This window comes from Misgurnus anguillicaudatus, chromosome 10, assembly GCF_027580225.2.
Source record: "Misgurnus anguillicaudatus chromosome 10, ASM2758022v2, whole genome shotgun sequence".
Classification (NCBI taxonomy): Eukaryota; Metazoa; Chordata; class Actinopteri; order Cypriniformes; family Cobitidae; genus Misgurnus; species Misgurnus anguillicaudatus.
Genome location: NC_073346.2, coordinates 6,814,121 through 6,833,013, shown reverse-complemented (window position 1 = coordinate 6,833,013; position 18,893 = coordinate 6,814,121). Strand labels below are relative to the sequence as shown.

Below are 18,893 nucleotides of genomic sequence, written 5' to 3'. Positions count from 1 at the left end.
GTTCTGAAATGACAAGATTGATATTTGCCTAATATTTCTTGTAATGATGTTGGTTTAACTGCGTATTTCTATGTGACGTTTCTGGGTTGAAATGCTTTCCGTTGTCTTCCCGTCAGAGGCCGCACTGTGGGATTTCTTTGATTCAAACTCTTTCCAGCACAGCGGAAGATTGATACTGACAGCAGCAGATAAATTAAAAGACTCCTGCTTCTTATCATTGAAGTACAGAGCCTAAAAGAAACTTGAAAAGGTGACAATCCCACACTGGCTACAGGCACGTTATTTATCATGAAACACAGTTTACAGTGACAGACTGGACAATAAAGGCATTATGTCTCACCTGTACTGTCATCATAAACCACAGTGGCTGTCTTCCACTTGAGAAACTGCACCAGGTCTAAGATAGCATAGCTAAGCGAAGAGTAATCGGGATACAGGTTGGCATAAAACGTATCTCTGTTGTCCATCGGATGATGTTTCCATCGCACTTGAACGTGTGGCACTTCCAGGGCATTGCAGATCGACTGGACGGCATTTGATGAAGAACTGTGAGACGGCCCGAATATGGCAACGACACCTAAAGACAGCTGGTCACATGCTGGTAAGAACAGAGTCACGTGTGAGAAATCTGTTTACATAGATCAAACACAAAACACTGTACGGTGCCAGTGGATAAACCTTTTCACATGTACCACAAAATGGTTCACAAGTGCATTATTATTACATTTGCTATTCTTGAAAAAAATGTATTTTCTATTTTGTATACACTGTTAAGTAAAAACCTCTCAAACTCTTCTGGGAATCGAAGTTACAGAGATTATTACAACATTTTCATCCTACTGAAACAATTGAAACAATGTTAAAAACAGTCGATTTCTCAATGTTAACACAACCGAATCAACATCAGGTTTGCACCCTCCATTAATATTGGAAAAATATAGAAATTTCTACAAACCGCCATTATTGTGATCAGTGTTTGCTTTAGTTCGGTCTTTGACTTTTGACATTCACTAAGTTAAATCTTTATTTTCTTTTTTTGTGAAGATGTCAAGATGATATAAAATTAAGCTGCTTTACATGACAAAGTTTATTATAATTCCACTGTGACAAGCAGAAAAAAATCTTACACATTCAGACATCATTACTCATCCTACAAATCTCAACAATGGTGACAATCATCAAACAAATTCAGATAAAACGATCAACTGCAATGCATGCTGGGAGTCATGAATTAGTTTAGTACTACGATGATACCCAGCATGCATTGCAGCATGAAGCTTTCTTTTGTTGTCATCACCATTGATGAGATTCATAGACCGATTCATGATGTCAGAGATAGATTCAGTAGTTTAACTTTCTAAATGTGTTTTTATAATTCTCAAAATAACAGACCTGACACTGCTTTCGACCAGTACTGTAATATCCATTTCTTACACATCTTTAACAGTAATTCATTAATATTATTTAGGTATATCTACAAGAATTAAACTACCTTATACCATTAGTTCTTTGTTTAGTTTACTTTGCAATAGCAGATGTATCTTAAAACACTGTTTCAACAGCCAAAGAAAACTTATCATTAAAACATAAGAGTCAATGGCCCAACTAAAGCAAACACTGGTCACCATAATAGTGATTTGTTGAAATTTAATTTTTTTTCAATATTAATGAAGGGTGCAAACTTGATATTGATTCAATGTTATTAACATTGACAAATCAATGATTTTTAACATTGTTTCAATGTTTGCATGCTATCTGGGTATGATCTCACAAGAAATCGTACATATTTTATGAGTTGGCTAATTCGTATCAATTCATACAAAGTTAATCGTGCAAAATCGTACGATTCTCATGAAAAAACAACAAAAAAATCGAAGTCCTAACCCCGCACCTAACCCCAACGTCACAGGGGTCAAGGCAAATTATACCAAAACTTACGAATGTGGTCGTATAAATTAATACGAATTAGCCAACTCGTAAAATATGTTCGATTTCTCGTGAGATAGCACTGTCATATATAAGGTCTAGTTAACCCTTTTAAACCGGATGGGTTGTTACCACGTGCGTCAATATTCATTTAAGCGTAACTCTTCAACCATTTGTGCTATCAGAAAATTCGAATTGCTTCTGAAAGTAGATTTATTGAATTTTTTGGACAATATATGGGTAATTTTTTTACTTTCCATCTGCCAGTCGCTGCTGTTTTCGTATAGAGAGGAAGAGGCGATTTAAACAGTGAGTTACAAACCACATTAGATTAAGTCGGGCTCACAATACAGGATTATCAGCCCTAATTTACCCTGATTTTGCCCTCCCAAGAATGTGAGAGAAAATCTAGTGCAAGACCTCGATCGGCTACGATGTTTGGCTCAGATTATCCTATAATGTGTGATGTTTACAGATTTCCCGATATGTTCATGAGCAAATCAGGGCTGCCCCAATCATATCAAACATCATTACATCATTACTGTCACAATTCCAGAGAGAGAGGTGAAGGAAAGACCATTGAAATGGCAACCGCAAAACAAGCTGTTGTATGGTCCGGTAGACAGTGGAGGCGGAGGAAAGGCTTGTGGAAGTGAAGAAACAACATGACTGCCTGAATAACACATCTATGAAAACGTATCATGATCGTCGCTTCAGAGAGCTGAGGAAAAATTGCTTGGGTTTTAATCACACGGGTGAGTGAAGGAAGCTGCTAGTGTACTAGCTAGTGAATGTAAACATTACAAATAAGGTGACACTATATATTAGGTGGCCTTATCTACTATGTACTAACATTATGTATCTGCAAGACTTTATAGATTTACTGGAAAACTACATATTGTTATGGAAATTCACCCCATTTACTGCTAATGAGTTTGGTATATGGTTTATAGGTTTAGAAGTAACGGCATGGTTAGGGTTAGATTTTGGAGTAAGGGTTGGGTTTGGTTAAGTTTAACAGTAACAACTACACACATTAATTAAGTGCCAGTACTTTAAATGTAATTTCAATGCACCAACATGTACTCACAAAATAAGGAAATTGTATTAACTGGCCAAGTACATTGTAGTTAAGGCCACCTCATATAAAGTATGACCAAAAATAATAATAAATGTGTCACAATCTCAATTGGTTTACATCGGCTTCCCTGTGACATGACGTAAAACACTCTAAATAATCTTAATAATATCCTGTAGTGTGTGATGCGCCATGATTTTACAATCTTGTAGTGTGAGCACGTTTCCAATTTGAGAGAAGATCTTTCAAGACTCTCCTTATGTGTGTTCTGTAACCAGATTTCATTATTGGCCATTTAAGTTAAGTTAAATGGCCAATACGTTTTTTTTTTTGTCTATTTAAAGTCTATTTACAAATTAACAACACACTAATGATCAATAATTGTAATGTGTTTAAAGCCATTTATTTTCTGGACAAAAAAAACTTGCACTTGACGCTTGATGCGAAGTTCGTCACAACATGTATGTAGCCCGTCATATGTGTGGTTCCTTTTTTCAAAATATGTGTTCTGCGGATTGAGAGATCCTTTGTGCATCAAGTGTCTTGTCAAAATAAGTGCCTGCTGCAGACGCGTCTAAAGGGTTTATGATAAAAGAGACACTCGTGTTTGCCAGATACTCGCATAATCTCAGGCGTCATCAAAGTTTACTTTTAAGGTAGTGTCTTGCGTGCATCTCTTTTATCATAAGCGGTTTTGACGCATCTGCAACAGGCACTTATTTTGACAAAACACGTGATGAACATGGTTTACATGACGCAAGCAACTCCGAACGCTTATTTTGAATTAGCGCCCCTCGGCTCAGCAGTCACGAGCCACTTGACTGAATTTTTTGTTATAAAAATTGCATCCGGTTCTAAAGGGTTAATACCTGCAAGCCCAGGGCCAAACTTTTATGTCCTCACTCACCTTTCCTGGAAGCTTCAAAGCTGTCGTAGATATTAATCCGCTGAATGTCATATGTTAACGTTGTGTTGGGTAACAATGTCCTGTTTCTGTTGATGTTATTAACAGCAAATTTAAAGGCAAGCTCCTCAGAGCTCACGAGAGCCACTGGTCCATCAGTTTGTTCAAAAATCCCTCCTGAAAAACAAGAAAAAAAATCAGTTTCAAAGCTGAACCCCAGTGCCACGTCCAAACCTCGGGAGGTGTTTTGCATTTAGAGTTGGCTCGGTTGTGTACTTCTATTGGGTCTGCTCAGCAGAGAAAGAGAGAGAGAGAAAGAGAGAGAGAGAAAGAAAGAAAGAGAGAGACAGATAGAGAGAGACAGAGACAGAGAGAGAGTCATAGCTCAGGCTTTACAAGTTCAAGGCCATAATGGATATGAGGAAAGCAAAGGAGAGGGAGAAGAGTAAATAGCCTCATCAAAGGTATCTTAGATCATTCACTGCAAAAAATAAAGCAACCGATTCACACGCAGGCCTGTAGCTCGTAGACCGAATTTTTGCAAAGAGTTTGAAAGGCAATTCAGTTGATGTGATCACAATCTTCAGAGATTTTGAGAAATGCATTTTATGGCCAAGAAATTGCACAAAGAGAAGGGCTAGAGAAGCAAAGTGCGTTTATTGACTTTTGATGCGCAATGGAACCCAATCCAGACAATACAACGATAACATCTGGAGCTCGCTGAGCCCTTGAGGATTAATACCGTTAGACCTGCTTCACCTATTTCAGCGATATGACGGTCTGCGGCACCAAGACGTATGAGCCGGAGAAATATTGCAAGAGCAAAATTTGTTCAGTTGCACACAATTTAATTTCACATCGTATCATTTTCTGCTATTTGGGATTAAAATACGATTGAAGCATACATCCTCCTCCAAACAAAGCACAAGCCTTGGGCTTTTTAAACATTTGGTTTTCTTTAAGAAGCATGAGCGCATGGATATTAGAGAGGTTTTCGATCAGACCTCGGCAGAGGTCAAGAGGACTGTGAACGTGGACACGTAGGGCATTCTGACAGAGGAGAAGCTGCGGGGAAGATCGCAGGCCTACAGTCCAGAAAGCCATCGAGCCGTACGCACTATTTATGACTCCAGCGCCGCTTGACTTCTGCTGGGATGTGATGCATCAACTCCCTGGAAAGAGCCCCGACGCATTAAAATAAATGAATCCTGCCGTTTTGTGGGGAAATCTCATTAGAGTACATTAAGTAATTGCTTGAGTATATACTAATTTGACTATTAAGAGGATAAAATGTGCATTGCTGAGAAGCACTAAAGTAGATTTAATAAAGAGAAGAGATCGGCTCCCGGGAAAAGCAGACACGGCCCGCATCTCTTTGCAGTGAATTTGTCTTGCCATTATTTCCAGATATATAAATGCACTCTATATATATTTACAGTATAAACCACGACCGAGAGAATCAGGAGGATTTCTACAGTCTGAAACAGCTGACAAATCTAAACTGAGCTCTAACTTCTCATCTGATATTTTCAGCATTGGTCAGTTTAAGTCTTTGAGAAAGAGCATTACAAAGATGTCTAATGAATCTCTTGGGTCCTGATACAGAAAACATGTTGACTTTACAAACAGGACTTACAGTAGATTTTCAACAAACTACAAACTTGTGAGACGTGGCAAATATATTATACATTAAAGAGACAATTATTACATTAATTGTAAGCTATTAGAAGACTAATAATGATTTTAATATTACTATAAAACTATGATCTGACATAAATCTTTAACACAGCTATGTCAGATTTATGGGTAACTATGGGTTTTAATTGAATCTAAATGAAGATGTCACTCAGTAAAGAGGAGAGATAGACTGGAAGGTAATATGAATATAGAACTGCATCTAATTTATTATTTTTTATATTATATTATGTTTTTAATACATAGTTGTATTTTTACTAGAGTGAATATTCATTTACCAGGAAATGTAAAAAGTATACAATTTTCAAGAAGTCATAAAAACTCTAGAGCTGTTTTTAAATTTTTTCACACGGCTATCGACACGATCCATCCAGCCCAGTCTCATGAAATGACGTACCTATAGTCAAGTAATTTTTTTATTCTTTTTCGTGATACTGTCACAAATTTTCGCATTTTTTCATGACCGTATCACGAATTTCTGTTTACGTGTCATTTGCCAGTATTGGTCTATTCAGATATCTATTCAGCCTGCTGTTCTGTCTGCTATTGTTTAGTTGAATAAACAATACAGTTGTCTGTTCTTCGGCTTGGATTTTGTGAAATAATTTTCTAAATAAACGCGATGTATAGTCCACTGTGACTTATATGTGTTGTTTCATCTTAATGACGCATTTTTGAATGATGCAGCTTATACGCCGGTGCGGCTTATAGTCCGGAAAGTACGGTAAACAGAAATTCGTGATATGATCACAAAAAAACTTTGTGACAGTATCAAGAATAAAAAAATAGGTGACTATAATAGGTACATACATTTTGCGAGACTGGGTAGATTCATCGCACGTCTCAGCTGAGCTGCTTTGAGTTGTGTTGCAGATCATTTAGGTTGCTACTGCAGATAGCAAGACAATAAAATGACAGTAAAACTGTGTTAAAACCGTCACAGATAAAAATGTTCGGTGTCATGCGATGCTGCGAGCAGAGCTGTACCTTGCATCGTCAAACCCTTTAACAATAAGGGCTTGACGTAAATCAAGTCAAAGTGTTATTTAAGGCAACGGTACTAGAAAGGAAGCGTGGTAGTTTCTGTTATGTAGTGTTTGGTCTTTCATGATGTTCAGACTGCAGCAGCCAGGAACACAGACAAGATCTTGAGGTCTCCAGAACCTCCTGTGTGTCTAAATGTGTGTACACACAGGCCAGACGGGCCAGCGCCGCTCAGCCAAAAGCCCAACAATGAGTCGATATCATTATGTTTTGGATGAATGTATGTGTGCGTACAGACTGATCTGTTGTAGGCCAGCATGTCCATGAATAGCTCCAGTGAGAACTGAAGGTACTTTACCACACAATAGCACAACAGACAATGGGCAGCGCTAAACAATTACGACAAACAAGACACATTGTGCCCAACACTGGCCAATTATTGCACTGTTATCCCATTGCATCTGTCTAGAAGATAAATCGGTGTCTGTCACACATAATACACAAATACACACTCAGATTTTCCTTAAAGCCAATCTGCCATCATTCATAATGTTGACATTTAATTCTATTGATTATATGTTATATTGACACAGATTAGACACTATAATTTTGGTTGTGGACTTATATCACCTACACTATTATTGCATTTTATTATACAGTATTTGTATTACTATTATATGTTAAACAAAATCATTTATATAAGTAAGGCAATAAAAATGAATAATAATGCATAATAATAATATAATATTATATGTGTGTGTTATTATTAGTAGTACATTATTTATTACATTATATTATCTTAAACAGATTTGAAATAAAAAAAACCTGAAATGAAGTAGTAATTGGATATTATTTTGTTTTTGCAAGACACAATATAATATGAAATGACAACGTTTAGAGGGACTGTGAGATACTGTAATTTTAATATCTCTATCCTTAAAAAGAAATAAAAATAGAAGCTAAATGTTAAGAGGAGTTGATTCAAATGAGCCATGAGATAAAAACCAGTTAATGTAGTGAATCAATGGGTTTATTTTTGCATTCACTCACTGTGAAGTGACAATAGTCCCCCTGTCTTGGTTGATGATCTGAGGAGCGTGTGTCAGGGATTTTTAACTTGGGGGTTTTAGTTTGTTACAAGCAGATTTCACATTATCATATAAATGACAGTAGCCGATCAAGCAAAAGTCTGTGATGATACAGAAAGATAAATTAGGACTCGTCCCTCAGCCACTATCAAAGCCTCATTTATTCAATATAATGAGCAATATTCATATACGTCCCAATGTTGCCGTATCTTCTCTTTCGAATAAATGTCAGGTAACACATTTGTAAAATCTCATTTTATGCTCAAGTGACTCATTTTCTCGCTCCTGTGAAATATCCCAGCATTTCCTCTCACATACACTTGCTCACTAGTCATCCGTATCTCTACCATACTGCAGTCTACTTCTGAACACATGCACACATGGTCACAATAAAACAGACACAAGCCACTCTCTTAAATGTAGGGGGTACTGGGGCAGGTGGTCACAGGGTCTTTATCTTGGTAACTAGTCTGTCACTTTTCTCTAACAGTGGTTTTGCATGATGCTCAGTATTAAAACCCATCAGTATATTTAAATTGTTTTGTGAATTTTGTGCATTTTTGTCCAATAACACATTATTATTTTTGCATAAACAAGTGAAGGGTCTTAGTCAGATGAAGATTGGTTAGATAATGATGGTATGTTTTAAAAAGGTTGATCTTAGGCTATGTTTACACGGAAACGATCTAAAGAGAAAATGCAAAATTGGCGTTGCGTTATCACTTTTTATTCTGCGTTTATACGAGTGTTTTGGTGGAGAATCTGTGTGCATATGGTGACACAAAAGTGTATAATATGCCTACCCAGTCTCACAAAATTATGTACCTATAGTCACGTAATTTTTTTATTCTTTTTCGTGAGACTTTCACGAATTTCCGCGGTTTTTCGTGGCTAGGTGGCAACGTAAAGCACTGACAGACAACAACACCAAGTCCGCGTGCCTCCCAGGTTTTGTCCAAAGCCGTCTGGTTTGCCTCAGACGAATTGGCGCATCAACAATTTGATGGAGGTCATTAATGCACCTTCTCTGATCAGTAATACTCGCTGTGAATATACTGCTATATGTATATTTATCAGAGCTGCTATGGCAACTTAAAGGTCAGACGTATGGAAATAATCTGACATGTTTGTTGTTATTTTCCTGAACTGGCACATGCATGTGACGTAAATGCGTACGCAACGAGAGCCACCTTGAACAGACTTTTGCGTTTTTACCCTTTAGACCGGAACGCGACGGTAGATCGTTTTTAAGATTTCCACTCTGGAGATTGGTTTCACTTTTTTGCATTTTTAAGCCCTAAAAATGCAGTCTCCATGTAATCGAAAGGCACATCTGATAAAATATTTTTACATTTTCACCCTTGATCGTTCTTGTGTAAACAGGGCCTTAGGTCAGGGGATTTATCATATACAGTAGCCTATATCAGGTCACAGCAACTCACTCTGTATGTGTTTCATAGGTTGTAATGTTGTACAATTCAACTTTAAACTACACAAAAAATATACTGGGCTGTTATAAGCCATGGCTGGGTAAAATATGGACACCACAAACCATTATGGGTTATAAATAAATCTATGATGGGTTCTTGCAACCAAAATGCTGGGTTGTTTTATCCCATGGTTGAATACAAAACCCCAGCATAGATTTATTTATAAAAAAATCGTTGGGTTTGTCCACGTTAACAGCCCATTTTTTTGTGTAAAATGTTTTTGTTTATATGGAAATTGATTTAAAAATAATTTAAACTATGAAATAATGAGTGGAAAATAAATCTCCTCTATAAAGAGAAATAAGTGACAGAAGAAAAGACAATGCTGTTTCATCACTGATGCTGTGTTATTGTTAAATGCAGGTGGTTCACTCTGATGCCAGCAAACCTCTGCCAAGCTCTGGAGAACAATGAAGGGTCCTGGCCAAAAAAATAATGGACCTCCCCACACACACACAAAGAGAGAGAGACAGAGAGAGAGGTTTTGATAACAATATAATAACTGTTCATTAAAGACAAACATATCTAATGTAGCTAACACTTAATTCGTCTACCATCAGTTAATGGATATTTGCAGATCTGGATTCAGAACATGATCAATAGAGCGTCCAGTCCAAATACATTTACAGCTGAACAATGGATTTATGTGTCAAATGTTCATCACAGATGACAGTCTATATAGTGTAGCAAACCGAACACAATTATCTTTCAGTCATAAGTGCCAAAAGTCAAAACCCAATATGAGAAATGAGAGTCAGGATCCAAACATCACACTGATATAAGACACCGTGTCGTGACAAAAGATGAGACAAAACCCTCGAGAGGATGACAGGAGGAAACACACGTCACTATTGATTATGAAAACATTACAGTCATGTCAACAACATTGGTGGTTGCATTTTCAATATTTACACCAACATCAACATAATAGATAATCCTGAATATCTTTAAAATGACACAGTGTTCTGCATCCATAAATGAATACATTAAATTAAAGGCGGGGTGTACGATAAAAAAAGTGAGTTGGGCCAAGTACCAAAACACATATGTAGCCAATCAGCAGTAAGGGGCGTGTCTACTAATAATACGGAGAATAGAGCGCTCAGTTTTATCAAACCTCTAAGGGGTTTAAGCAAATACTGTTGAAAAAATTGAGTCAAGCTAGGACGCTTATTTGTGCTTTGCCTTTCTTTGAGCATGCTGCATGTATGCGACCTATGTCTCCTGCAGTGGTTTGTCAGTGGCAAAATTCTGACCTCCACCTCTTACTCTTGTGCCAGGCGTGTAACGTTGTCTTCCATGTGAAACGGAGCAAAACCATTTTAAAACATGCAGTACTATCAAAACACATTCGACCTGGGTAGGGGTGTGTTTGTTTAGATGATTTCAAATGTCAACATTGGCTTTCAGAAATCGTGTAAGAAATCGTATCGTTTAAGTTAATACGTAAGAAATACGTAAGAAATACGTAAGAAATTAATTAAGATTAGTTAAAATGCTTTTACTTTTGAGTCATAATTTTATTTCTGGGACACGCATGCGCACACACTTTTGCATAAAGCACAAAATAAAGATAATTTGAAGATTTTCCATAGCATAAGCAAACATTAATTTAAATGACAGCAGACATAGTTTCTCTGAACCCAATCTTACTGAATGAGAACTACAGCAAAAGAGTTTCAGTGTAAGATTTTGAGAAGTAACAAACAAATGTCAATGTTTGGAGTTTTCCAGTCACTCATAATAATGCATGTTCTTACTAGGGGGGTAAACTATTCGTACCAAACCGTTTCAGTACAGGAATTGCACTACTGTTTCCATTGCTTTTCTATGTAAACGGACGCATTTGACCGCTACGCACAAGTCTAGCATCTTTTGCAGGGTCTCACGCACAAGCATCAACGTTTTATGATACCGTCTTAAGTTTAAAGAATTTAAACTTTTGCAGGCAGCTCAGCTCATCAGGTTCAAGTTCATATCAGTGGCCCAATTAAGAAATCCGGAGGCGGGAGAAGCGTTGCAAGGTTTTGTTTACAGTAGCAAGTTGACATGATAATTTTCATTGTTCCATCATGTTTTATTCTATTTTGCTTTTATTTATTTTATTTAAACCAAGCAGGTGACTGTACAACCCTGTACCCTTAACTGTACAACACTGACCCTAACTGTGACTTAACATTTCACAAGACTTTTTTAAAGATGTTAAATAAATCTTTGGTGTTCCCAGAGAACATATGTAAAGTTCCAGCTCAAAATACCATCTAGATAATTTATTATAACATGTTAAAATTGACACTTTGTAGGTGTGAGCAAAAATTTGCCAATTTTGGGTGTGCCCTTTTAAATGCAAATGAGCTGATCTCTGCACTAAATGGCAGTGCCGTGGTTGGATAGTGCAAATTAAGGGGCGGTATTATCCCCTTCTGACATCACAAGGGGAGCCAAATTTCAATTAGCTATTTTTTTCACATGCTTGCAGAGAATGGTGTACCAAAACTAAGTTGCTTTGTTGATATTCACATTTTCTAGGTTGATAGAAGCACTGGGGACCCAATTATAGCACTTAAAGGCACTCTGAGCGAATCTATCTGACGTCCCTTCTTGTTGATGTTCGAAGTGTTTTCAAACAAAACGGAGCGTAGCTAACTCCTCCCCTTCCCCTCCCTTCCGTGCTTCCTAAACGAGTCATGAACGCGCCCAACCCCCACTCCCAAATCCTTCTTGTCGTTTATTGGCTGGAACACTTTGTTATGTTTCGTGGTGGTAGGTTTGACCACTTTGTTTTTGTTGCAGAAGCCTGGGCTGTCTACAGAGACCATGTTTTTTTACTGTGTTTTCAGAGGACAGGCAGCTAGCAGATAGTGAGGAGATGTTTACTGTATGAAACAAAAATATTCTATGGAATAAAACCCGTAAATTCGCTTAGAGCACCTTTAAACATGGAACAAGTCAGATTTTCATAATATGTCCCCTTTACCTGAGGTAAATACCGAATGGTTGTATGGTTTATTTTTCGGATCCAAAGGATTAGAGTGACATGAGTTTATGTTTGAGTGTATATTTTCTTTAAATGTAGGTGTAGTTTAATGACAGCATTTTATATGTAGTTTATATGGGCAGAGATTCTTCACAGAATTCTTCTTCCTCTCTGCTAAACCATTCAAAGTCTTTTACAGTTCAAACATTTGTCATTTTATCCAGCTGGGTATTGACCAAATCACTTGAGACATGAGCCAATATTTAGTTTCACAGAACAGAAAAGGCCCAGAGCTTTTAAAAGCGAAAAGTAAGAGAGAGAGAGAGAAAGACAAAGAGAGAGAGATGGAGAGAAAAAAGAAACTAAACATTGTGTGTGTGCGTGTGTGTCCAGGGATTTATTGCGACAGTCCCACCCGTTGCTTCGGGGCATCATTTTCATTAACGCGACAAGAAGAGGTCTTTTAATTCCCCAGTCCTGAACCAACAGCTCAAGTCCTAGACATTACCTGAGGGTCAAACGCTCCCGTGATGAAAATGGATCTCCAAATCAGAGATCACAGGGTTAGATAAGCACTAAGCACTAGCAATACTCAGGCTAGTGTAATTGCCATTGATTTTACACTTAGGGAAGCAATTAATATTTAGACAGACTTTCAGACTAACATTTCCAGTTTTACCAGGAGATGAGGGAAATTGTTTACCTATTTCACAAATTTTATGAGCTGCTGCTTGTAACACACAAAGAAATGCATCCTGGGACATCTCTTCTCATTTCATTTCACACAATGCTGTCATGTCCTAACCAGCACTATTATTTCTCTTTATTCATGTTAATGAAAGTGCAGGGACTCCATATTACTTTTACACTTGCAGCCTGATCTCACGGGAAATCATACTTATTTTATGCTTTGGCTTATTTGTATGAATTCATACAAAAGGAAAACACACGATTATTAGAATAAAAACAATAAGAATCCCCGCCCCTAACCCAACGTCACTGTGCTGGGATACATAAGACTTTATTATTGGACCGACATAAAGTAAGCAGCCAGTCAGATGCCATAACCATGGCCTGGATAGACCATATATACTTCCAGGTTTGCAAATACACTACAACTGCCATAAGCACTGCATACTAGAAGTGTAATAATAGGCTACACGTATTTGCATTGAATCATTTTTGTAGAGGACTTACGGTTCATGCACATGTGCACCAAACGATTGCAAAACAAAAGGTAAAAGTAACATGTTACTATTCTATTGGTTTGCTATGTAAACACGCACGTCATGTCTTTTGTAGCATCTTGTGCATGAGCTCAACGTTTGTAAGATGCTGTGTCAGGTTAGAAGAATTTCAACACACGCAGCACAGCTTATTAACGTCAGTACGTATCGACCGCTTTTTGTGTACCGTTACAACCCTACTGCATACTGCGGTATGATTATATATTGATATTAGTTATCTGTATTAGCATGGTAACCAGATTTCTGCGTATTTCATGCGTATATCCCGAAACCAAAGTAAATCCATCTGCACACAGCGTGGGGACCAGGACAGCATTAACCCAGAGAGGACAGGTTACTCTGCTTTCAAGGTGCAAGAGGACAGGACTAAATATAAAAACTGGCCTACTTATTACTAAAGAGACCATTCCCATGCAAACCTAATGCAGACAAATGGACGGAGGGTGCAGTGCACGTCATGTGGGACACCCCTGGCTAATTTCTAGGACGGGAGCGGGTGAAATGGAAATTAAGCATGCCCGACTCTGATCGCTTGCGTACCCCTGAACCAAATACAATAATAAGTCAATGACTTTCAGTCCACCTTCTGTCCGACTCAAATAACATTTTCACAACCTTAAATGTCAAACTCGTTTTTGGAATTTGGTAAATATAACTTTTATCATGTTGCTGCGGACACAAACAGGTTCACTCAACATATGACACTTTTGAGACTATATAATCAATAAAGCTAGTGAGTGCAGTAGTAAAACATATGGGCTTGATGGATAGAGTCAACATTAAGAGGACTGCTGGGAAATCACTGAATTGCCTTTAGATGTTAGGAAACTCTTTTAATGGAGTATGGATATCTAAGCTTTCTCTAACCATAATCAACACTCAATTTCTGCTCTTTTCTACTTCTCTACTTCTCTTAATGTCCGCATGAAATCAAAATGAAGTATTTTTTCCTTTGAGTATATACAGTACATTAAGGCTACATATATACTGGGCACTCTTTAAAATATTCACATTTTCCAGCTCCCCTAGAGTTAAATATTTGATTTTTACCATTTTGGAATCCATTCAGCTGATCTCCAGGTCTGGCCGTACCACTTTTAGCATAGCTTAGCATAATCCATTGAATCTGATTAGACCATTAGCATTGCCCTAAAAAATAACCAAAGAGTTTCGATATATTTCCTATTTAAAACCTGACTCTTCTGTAGTTACATTGTGTACCAAAACCAACAGAAAATTAAAAGTTGAGATTTTCTAGGCAGATATGGCTAGGAACTATACTCTCATTCTGGCGTAATAATCTAGGACTTTGCTGCTGTAACATGGCTGCAGCAGGCGTAGTGATATTACGCAGTGCCCGAAAATAGTCCTCTTAGTAACTTTTAATAGCAGGGGACTATTTTCGGGCACTGTCTAATATAATTGGGCCACTGCGTCAAGTTTAAATAGGAAAAATATTGAAACTGTTTGGTTATTTTTGAGCGCGATGCTAAATGGTTTAATCAGATTCAATGTAGTATGCTAAGCTATGCTAAAATGGTAGCGCCAGACCCGGAGATCGGCTAAATGGATTCCAAAACGGTATATAGCCTAAAATGCTGAAAAAATTGCATACAGAACATATAAGCATTCAAAACGTACAGTTTGGCACATCCGCTAAAAAATCTAGAATTTTCATGACTTCACTTTATCTTCTGGTCAAATTTCTATTCTTTTCTATCCATTTAAGGTATTTTAACACTACATGCTACACATTAAGAAAGGATGTGTTAATTTTTAACACATTGTTTTGTGTTATTCTATTTAACACATTATGTGTTATTTTATGTCATTTCATGTTGATTTTGTGTGCAAATAAATAAAAGGGACAACACAAGGTGGGTTAAAACAGCACAAAGTGTGTTGTTCCAAAAATAACATTAAATGTGTTGTCCTTACACACTCATTCCTCATTTTTTCAAGGTGGGGGCAATGGGTGGGACCCACTCACGCTACAGACATATTACAGATCAGTGGGTGGGACTTACGAAAATATACGAACACAGCCGCCATCTTTATGCTAAGCTAACAGACGTTGTGGAGTGAGCCAGACTTGTTACAATAATACCGGAAGGTAATCAATATGATATGGAGAAGGGTGATTTCGCAAGCGTGATGCTTTAATTCGCTGTTCATTGCACCTTTATGAGCCACAATACAGCAAAGAGCTGAGATAGATGGAGGAACAGAAGCCCGAGCAGTAGACATGAGCCTGGGCTTCGGCTGAGTAGAGGAGCCCGGGAAAGACAGCGGAAGGTAATCGATACGATATGGAAGAGGGTGATTTCGTAAGCGTGATGCTCTTATCCCCTGTTAATTGCACCTTCATGAGCCACAATACAGCAAAGAGCTCAGGCAGATGGAGGAACAGAAGCCCGTGGAGTAGGCCGGAGCCTGGGCTTCGGCTGGGTAGAGGAGCCCGGGGAAGACGCCACAACCCTCGGCCTCTGCTGCGTAGAGAAACTGTTGGACGGACTAGTAGTGCCTGTACTCTCGCTGTGTGCTTTCTGTATAACATTTCCGCATCAGATCAGCATATGGACATTTGTTCAGTGAATGTTCCCGGACACTGCGCATGTTTATTTCAAAGACGTGTTTCGGCTTATGAGCACAAGCTCCAAGCGCCTGAGCCAGGCGTCTGTGGAGATATTGTGTGGTGGACGGGTTTGTGTGCAGGATGCAGGGATAAACGGACGTCTGACTCTAAAGTGAGTTTTTCTCAGTCAAATAGGCACAAAATTCTAAATTTATGTTACATTTCGCCTACAAATATGACCCACTTTCAATAAAGATTAATGTTCCTATCTATGAAATGGCCCTTTAAGACTGATCTCAGGCTTGCAAAAAAATGTCTTAGTCTTGTCATTTAGGCATGCCTAATGCATTTTAATTTAACTTGACATGATTTAATATTTACTTTCACAGGGATTCACACAATTGACAGGAGTCCTCAGAGACACGTTTCATTACCTGTTGAGGTCAATTTGAACAAGTGTCGTACTTATCTGCACCCAACACTCTTCAAGGGAAGAGTTCTGCTGCACACCAGAGAGAAATGAGCGCACCAAGATAACACGGGACGCCCTCCTCCCCCCGGCTGCTAGCATCTTATGAGGGTAATACTAATAGACCCTTGCCCTTGGTGTAAAATATAGTCCAACATTAAATGTTGAAATTATTTTTGTATGCCTCGCTGAACGCACTTTGGACGGCAACCAGGAACACCATTAGGCCACTTAGAGGAGACGCATCTGTTAGCTTGGAAATTTATTAGAAACCAACTCGCAAAAGCTTTGTTTCCACACATGAGAGAGAAATAACAGAGAGAGAGACTGACAATAATAACAATAACTTCAACAACAATAATAATATTAATAAGAACAATTAATGATCGTTTCAGTGAGCTTTCAGTGATCCATTTACTTTGATTAAAATATTCCAGAACATTTATAAAAAGCTTAATAGTTAAAAGCATAAAATAGCTTTTATGTAAAGTAGTACATTATAAATATGATCATAATTTTTTGATAATGCACAAAGTTTGTAAACTACCTACCTACAGTTTACCCAAACTCAAGCATCTCTAGCAGTGTACAGGTTATTTATCTGGTGGTTTACAGTTGAATTAAAGGTTATTATGACTGTACACCATACAATACGAACGTAAGGGCTTCGGCTCGAGCGGTCCTGCTCATTGCAAAGCAAATCGTTCAGTCTGTAATCTTAAGACACACAGCAGGCTTGCAAAGCTTGGACGTTTGCCGACCACAGGATCTCTTCTCTGAACACTTGGGACATATTGCGCTGCTTAAGCTCAGAAAAGTTCAAACTAATATCTGTGCACCATACCAGCAGATACGTTATCTCCCCGTGAAAAAGTGATGGAAAGTTTGTGCATCTCCCTCTGAGATAATAAGGAAGTTAATTGTTGCTGTAGGCGTGGTGAATGTAATGAAGGACGCCGCTGGTATAAAGGGTTCAGCGGAGAGTCAGATAACAGCGAACACGAGTGCGTCTGTTCCTATCACAGCCTGTGATCTTCAGACGGCTCACCGAGCCCACGAGAAAGACTGCAAACACATCCAGCTTATCACAAACAACACGCTCGTTTTACTTCCATTGTCACACACCATCCTCTCATATTTGAGCCCCTTTGGGTTGAAATAACGTAATATCAGCGTTAATCTCACGACGGCGAAAGAAAAACAAAACGAAAACAATGAGCTTTTGCCGTTGTAAATCATTTTCAAGCAAGCCGGCGACTCTAATTTTCCTCTACCATTTATTCTGGAGCTTTAGCATTTGAGGTAATTCACAGCGGTGCGGCAAACAGCAAACATTATTTGTTTTAAACAAGGGCCAATAAAATACCTGGGGTCTACTGGGAGCGAGCTGAAAACAGGGATTGTGGGGAAACAAGGGGCCTAGTGTGGCATTTGAGAAATCGGCGGTGGGAATGGAGGTTGAACACAACGCTGAATTGAATAATAACAGCCACAACAGGCTCCGAACTCTACAGGCACAAGGCTGACAAGTTCATTACCGCTGGAAGTCGCCTGCTGTAGGATTTTTGATGGAACACTATTACTGCTTTTTTATCCTCTGAAATTGCTCTGTGTGCAGCCGCACACGAGCCACCGACACCGCTGAGAAATGCAGAAAGATGGGCTCACATTTTTCACCTAGTAACAAAACAATATCACAAATATCATAATCCGGTAATGTGAGAGCCAAACCCCAACTCTCAACAAAATGCATTTCATGAATTACCAGCGCAGATCTACTTATGCAGTCATTTTAGAAATCGTATAATATTCAAAGCTCTTCTGTTTTATTTTTTACAAATCTGAATATGGAGATTCATGCATTGGGCAGATAACATCTCCTGGTAAAATCTGTAATCATTATGTGAATAAAAAGCCACATGTTATGACAATTCTCTTGCAAACAATATGTAATGAAAGCTGCACTATATTATACCCAGGCCCGACTGCAGAATAAAATGACTGAGGGGGAACATTTCATTTTTAAGGGGGCTTAACTTTAAAACAAAAAACGGCAGATTTTTGAATGCAGCATTCTCTAAAACACAATATTTGCACAAGTATACTGCACAGCTAACCAAACATACAAAACTAATAAAATTTAAGTCTAAAAATAATCATCATTTTAATAAATCTTATCTTTTTAGAAGAGCTGTAATCTGCTTGTTTTTGCATTGAATTTCTTCATTAAAGGTGAGGTGTGTAAGGATATCTTGACAGAAATGTTAAATAATATACAAAACTATATTTTCATGGGTGTATAAAGACCTTTTAATAATGAACCGTTATGTTTTTATTAGGGGTGTGACGAGACACTTAATCCACGAGACGAGACGAAACACAAGATTATGTTCACGAGACAATATTTTTACACTTTTTAAGAAACCCTCAATGATAAAATAAATGAATAAGAAACTGAAA

General features: G+C 38.0%; 1 protein-coding gene across 1 annotated transcript in view; it reads right to left on the bottom strand.

Moving 5' to 3' along the window:
• The window catches only part of grik3 (glutamate ionotropic receptor kainate type subunit 3), a 148,416-nt gene that overhangs the window by 96,439 nt on the left and 33,084 nt on the right, over window positions 1-18,893 (bottom strand). The window contains exons 2-3 of the mRNA XM_055209467.2: window positions 3,912-4,085; window positions 341-598 (exon numbers count right to left, since the gene is read on the bottom strand). Coding sequence (XP_055065442.1) covers window positions 341-598; window positions 3,912-4,085 — 432 coding nt within the window. The remainder of the gene's footprint in view (window positions 1-340; window positions 599-3,911; window positions 4,086-18,893) is intronic.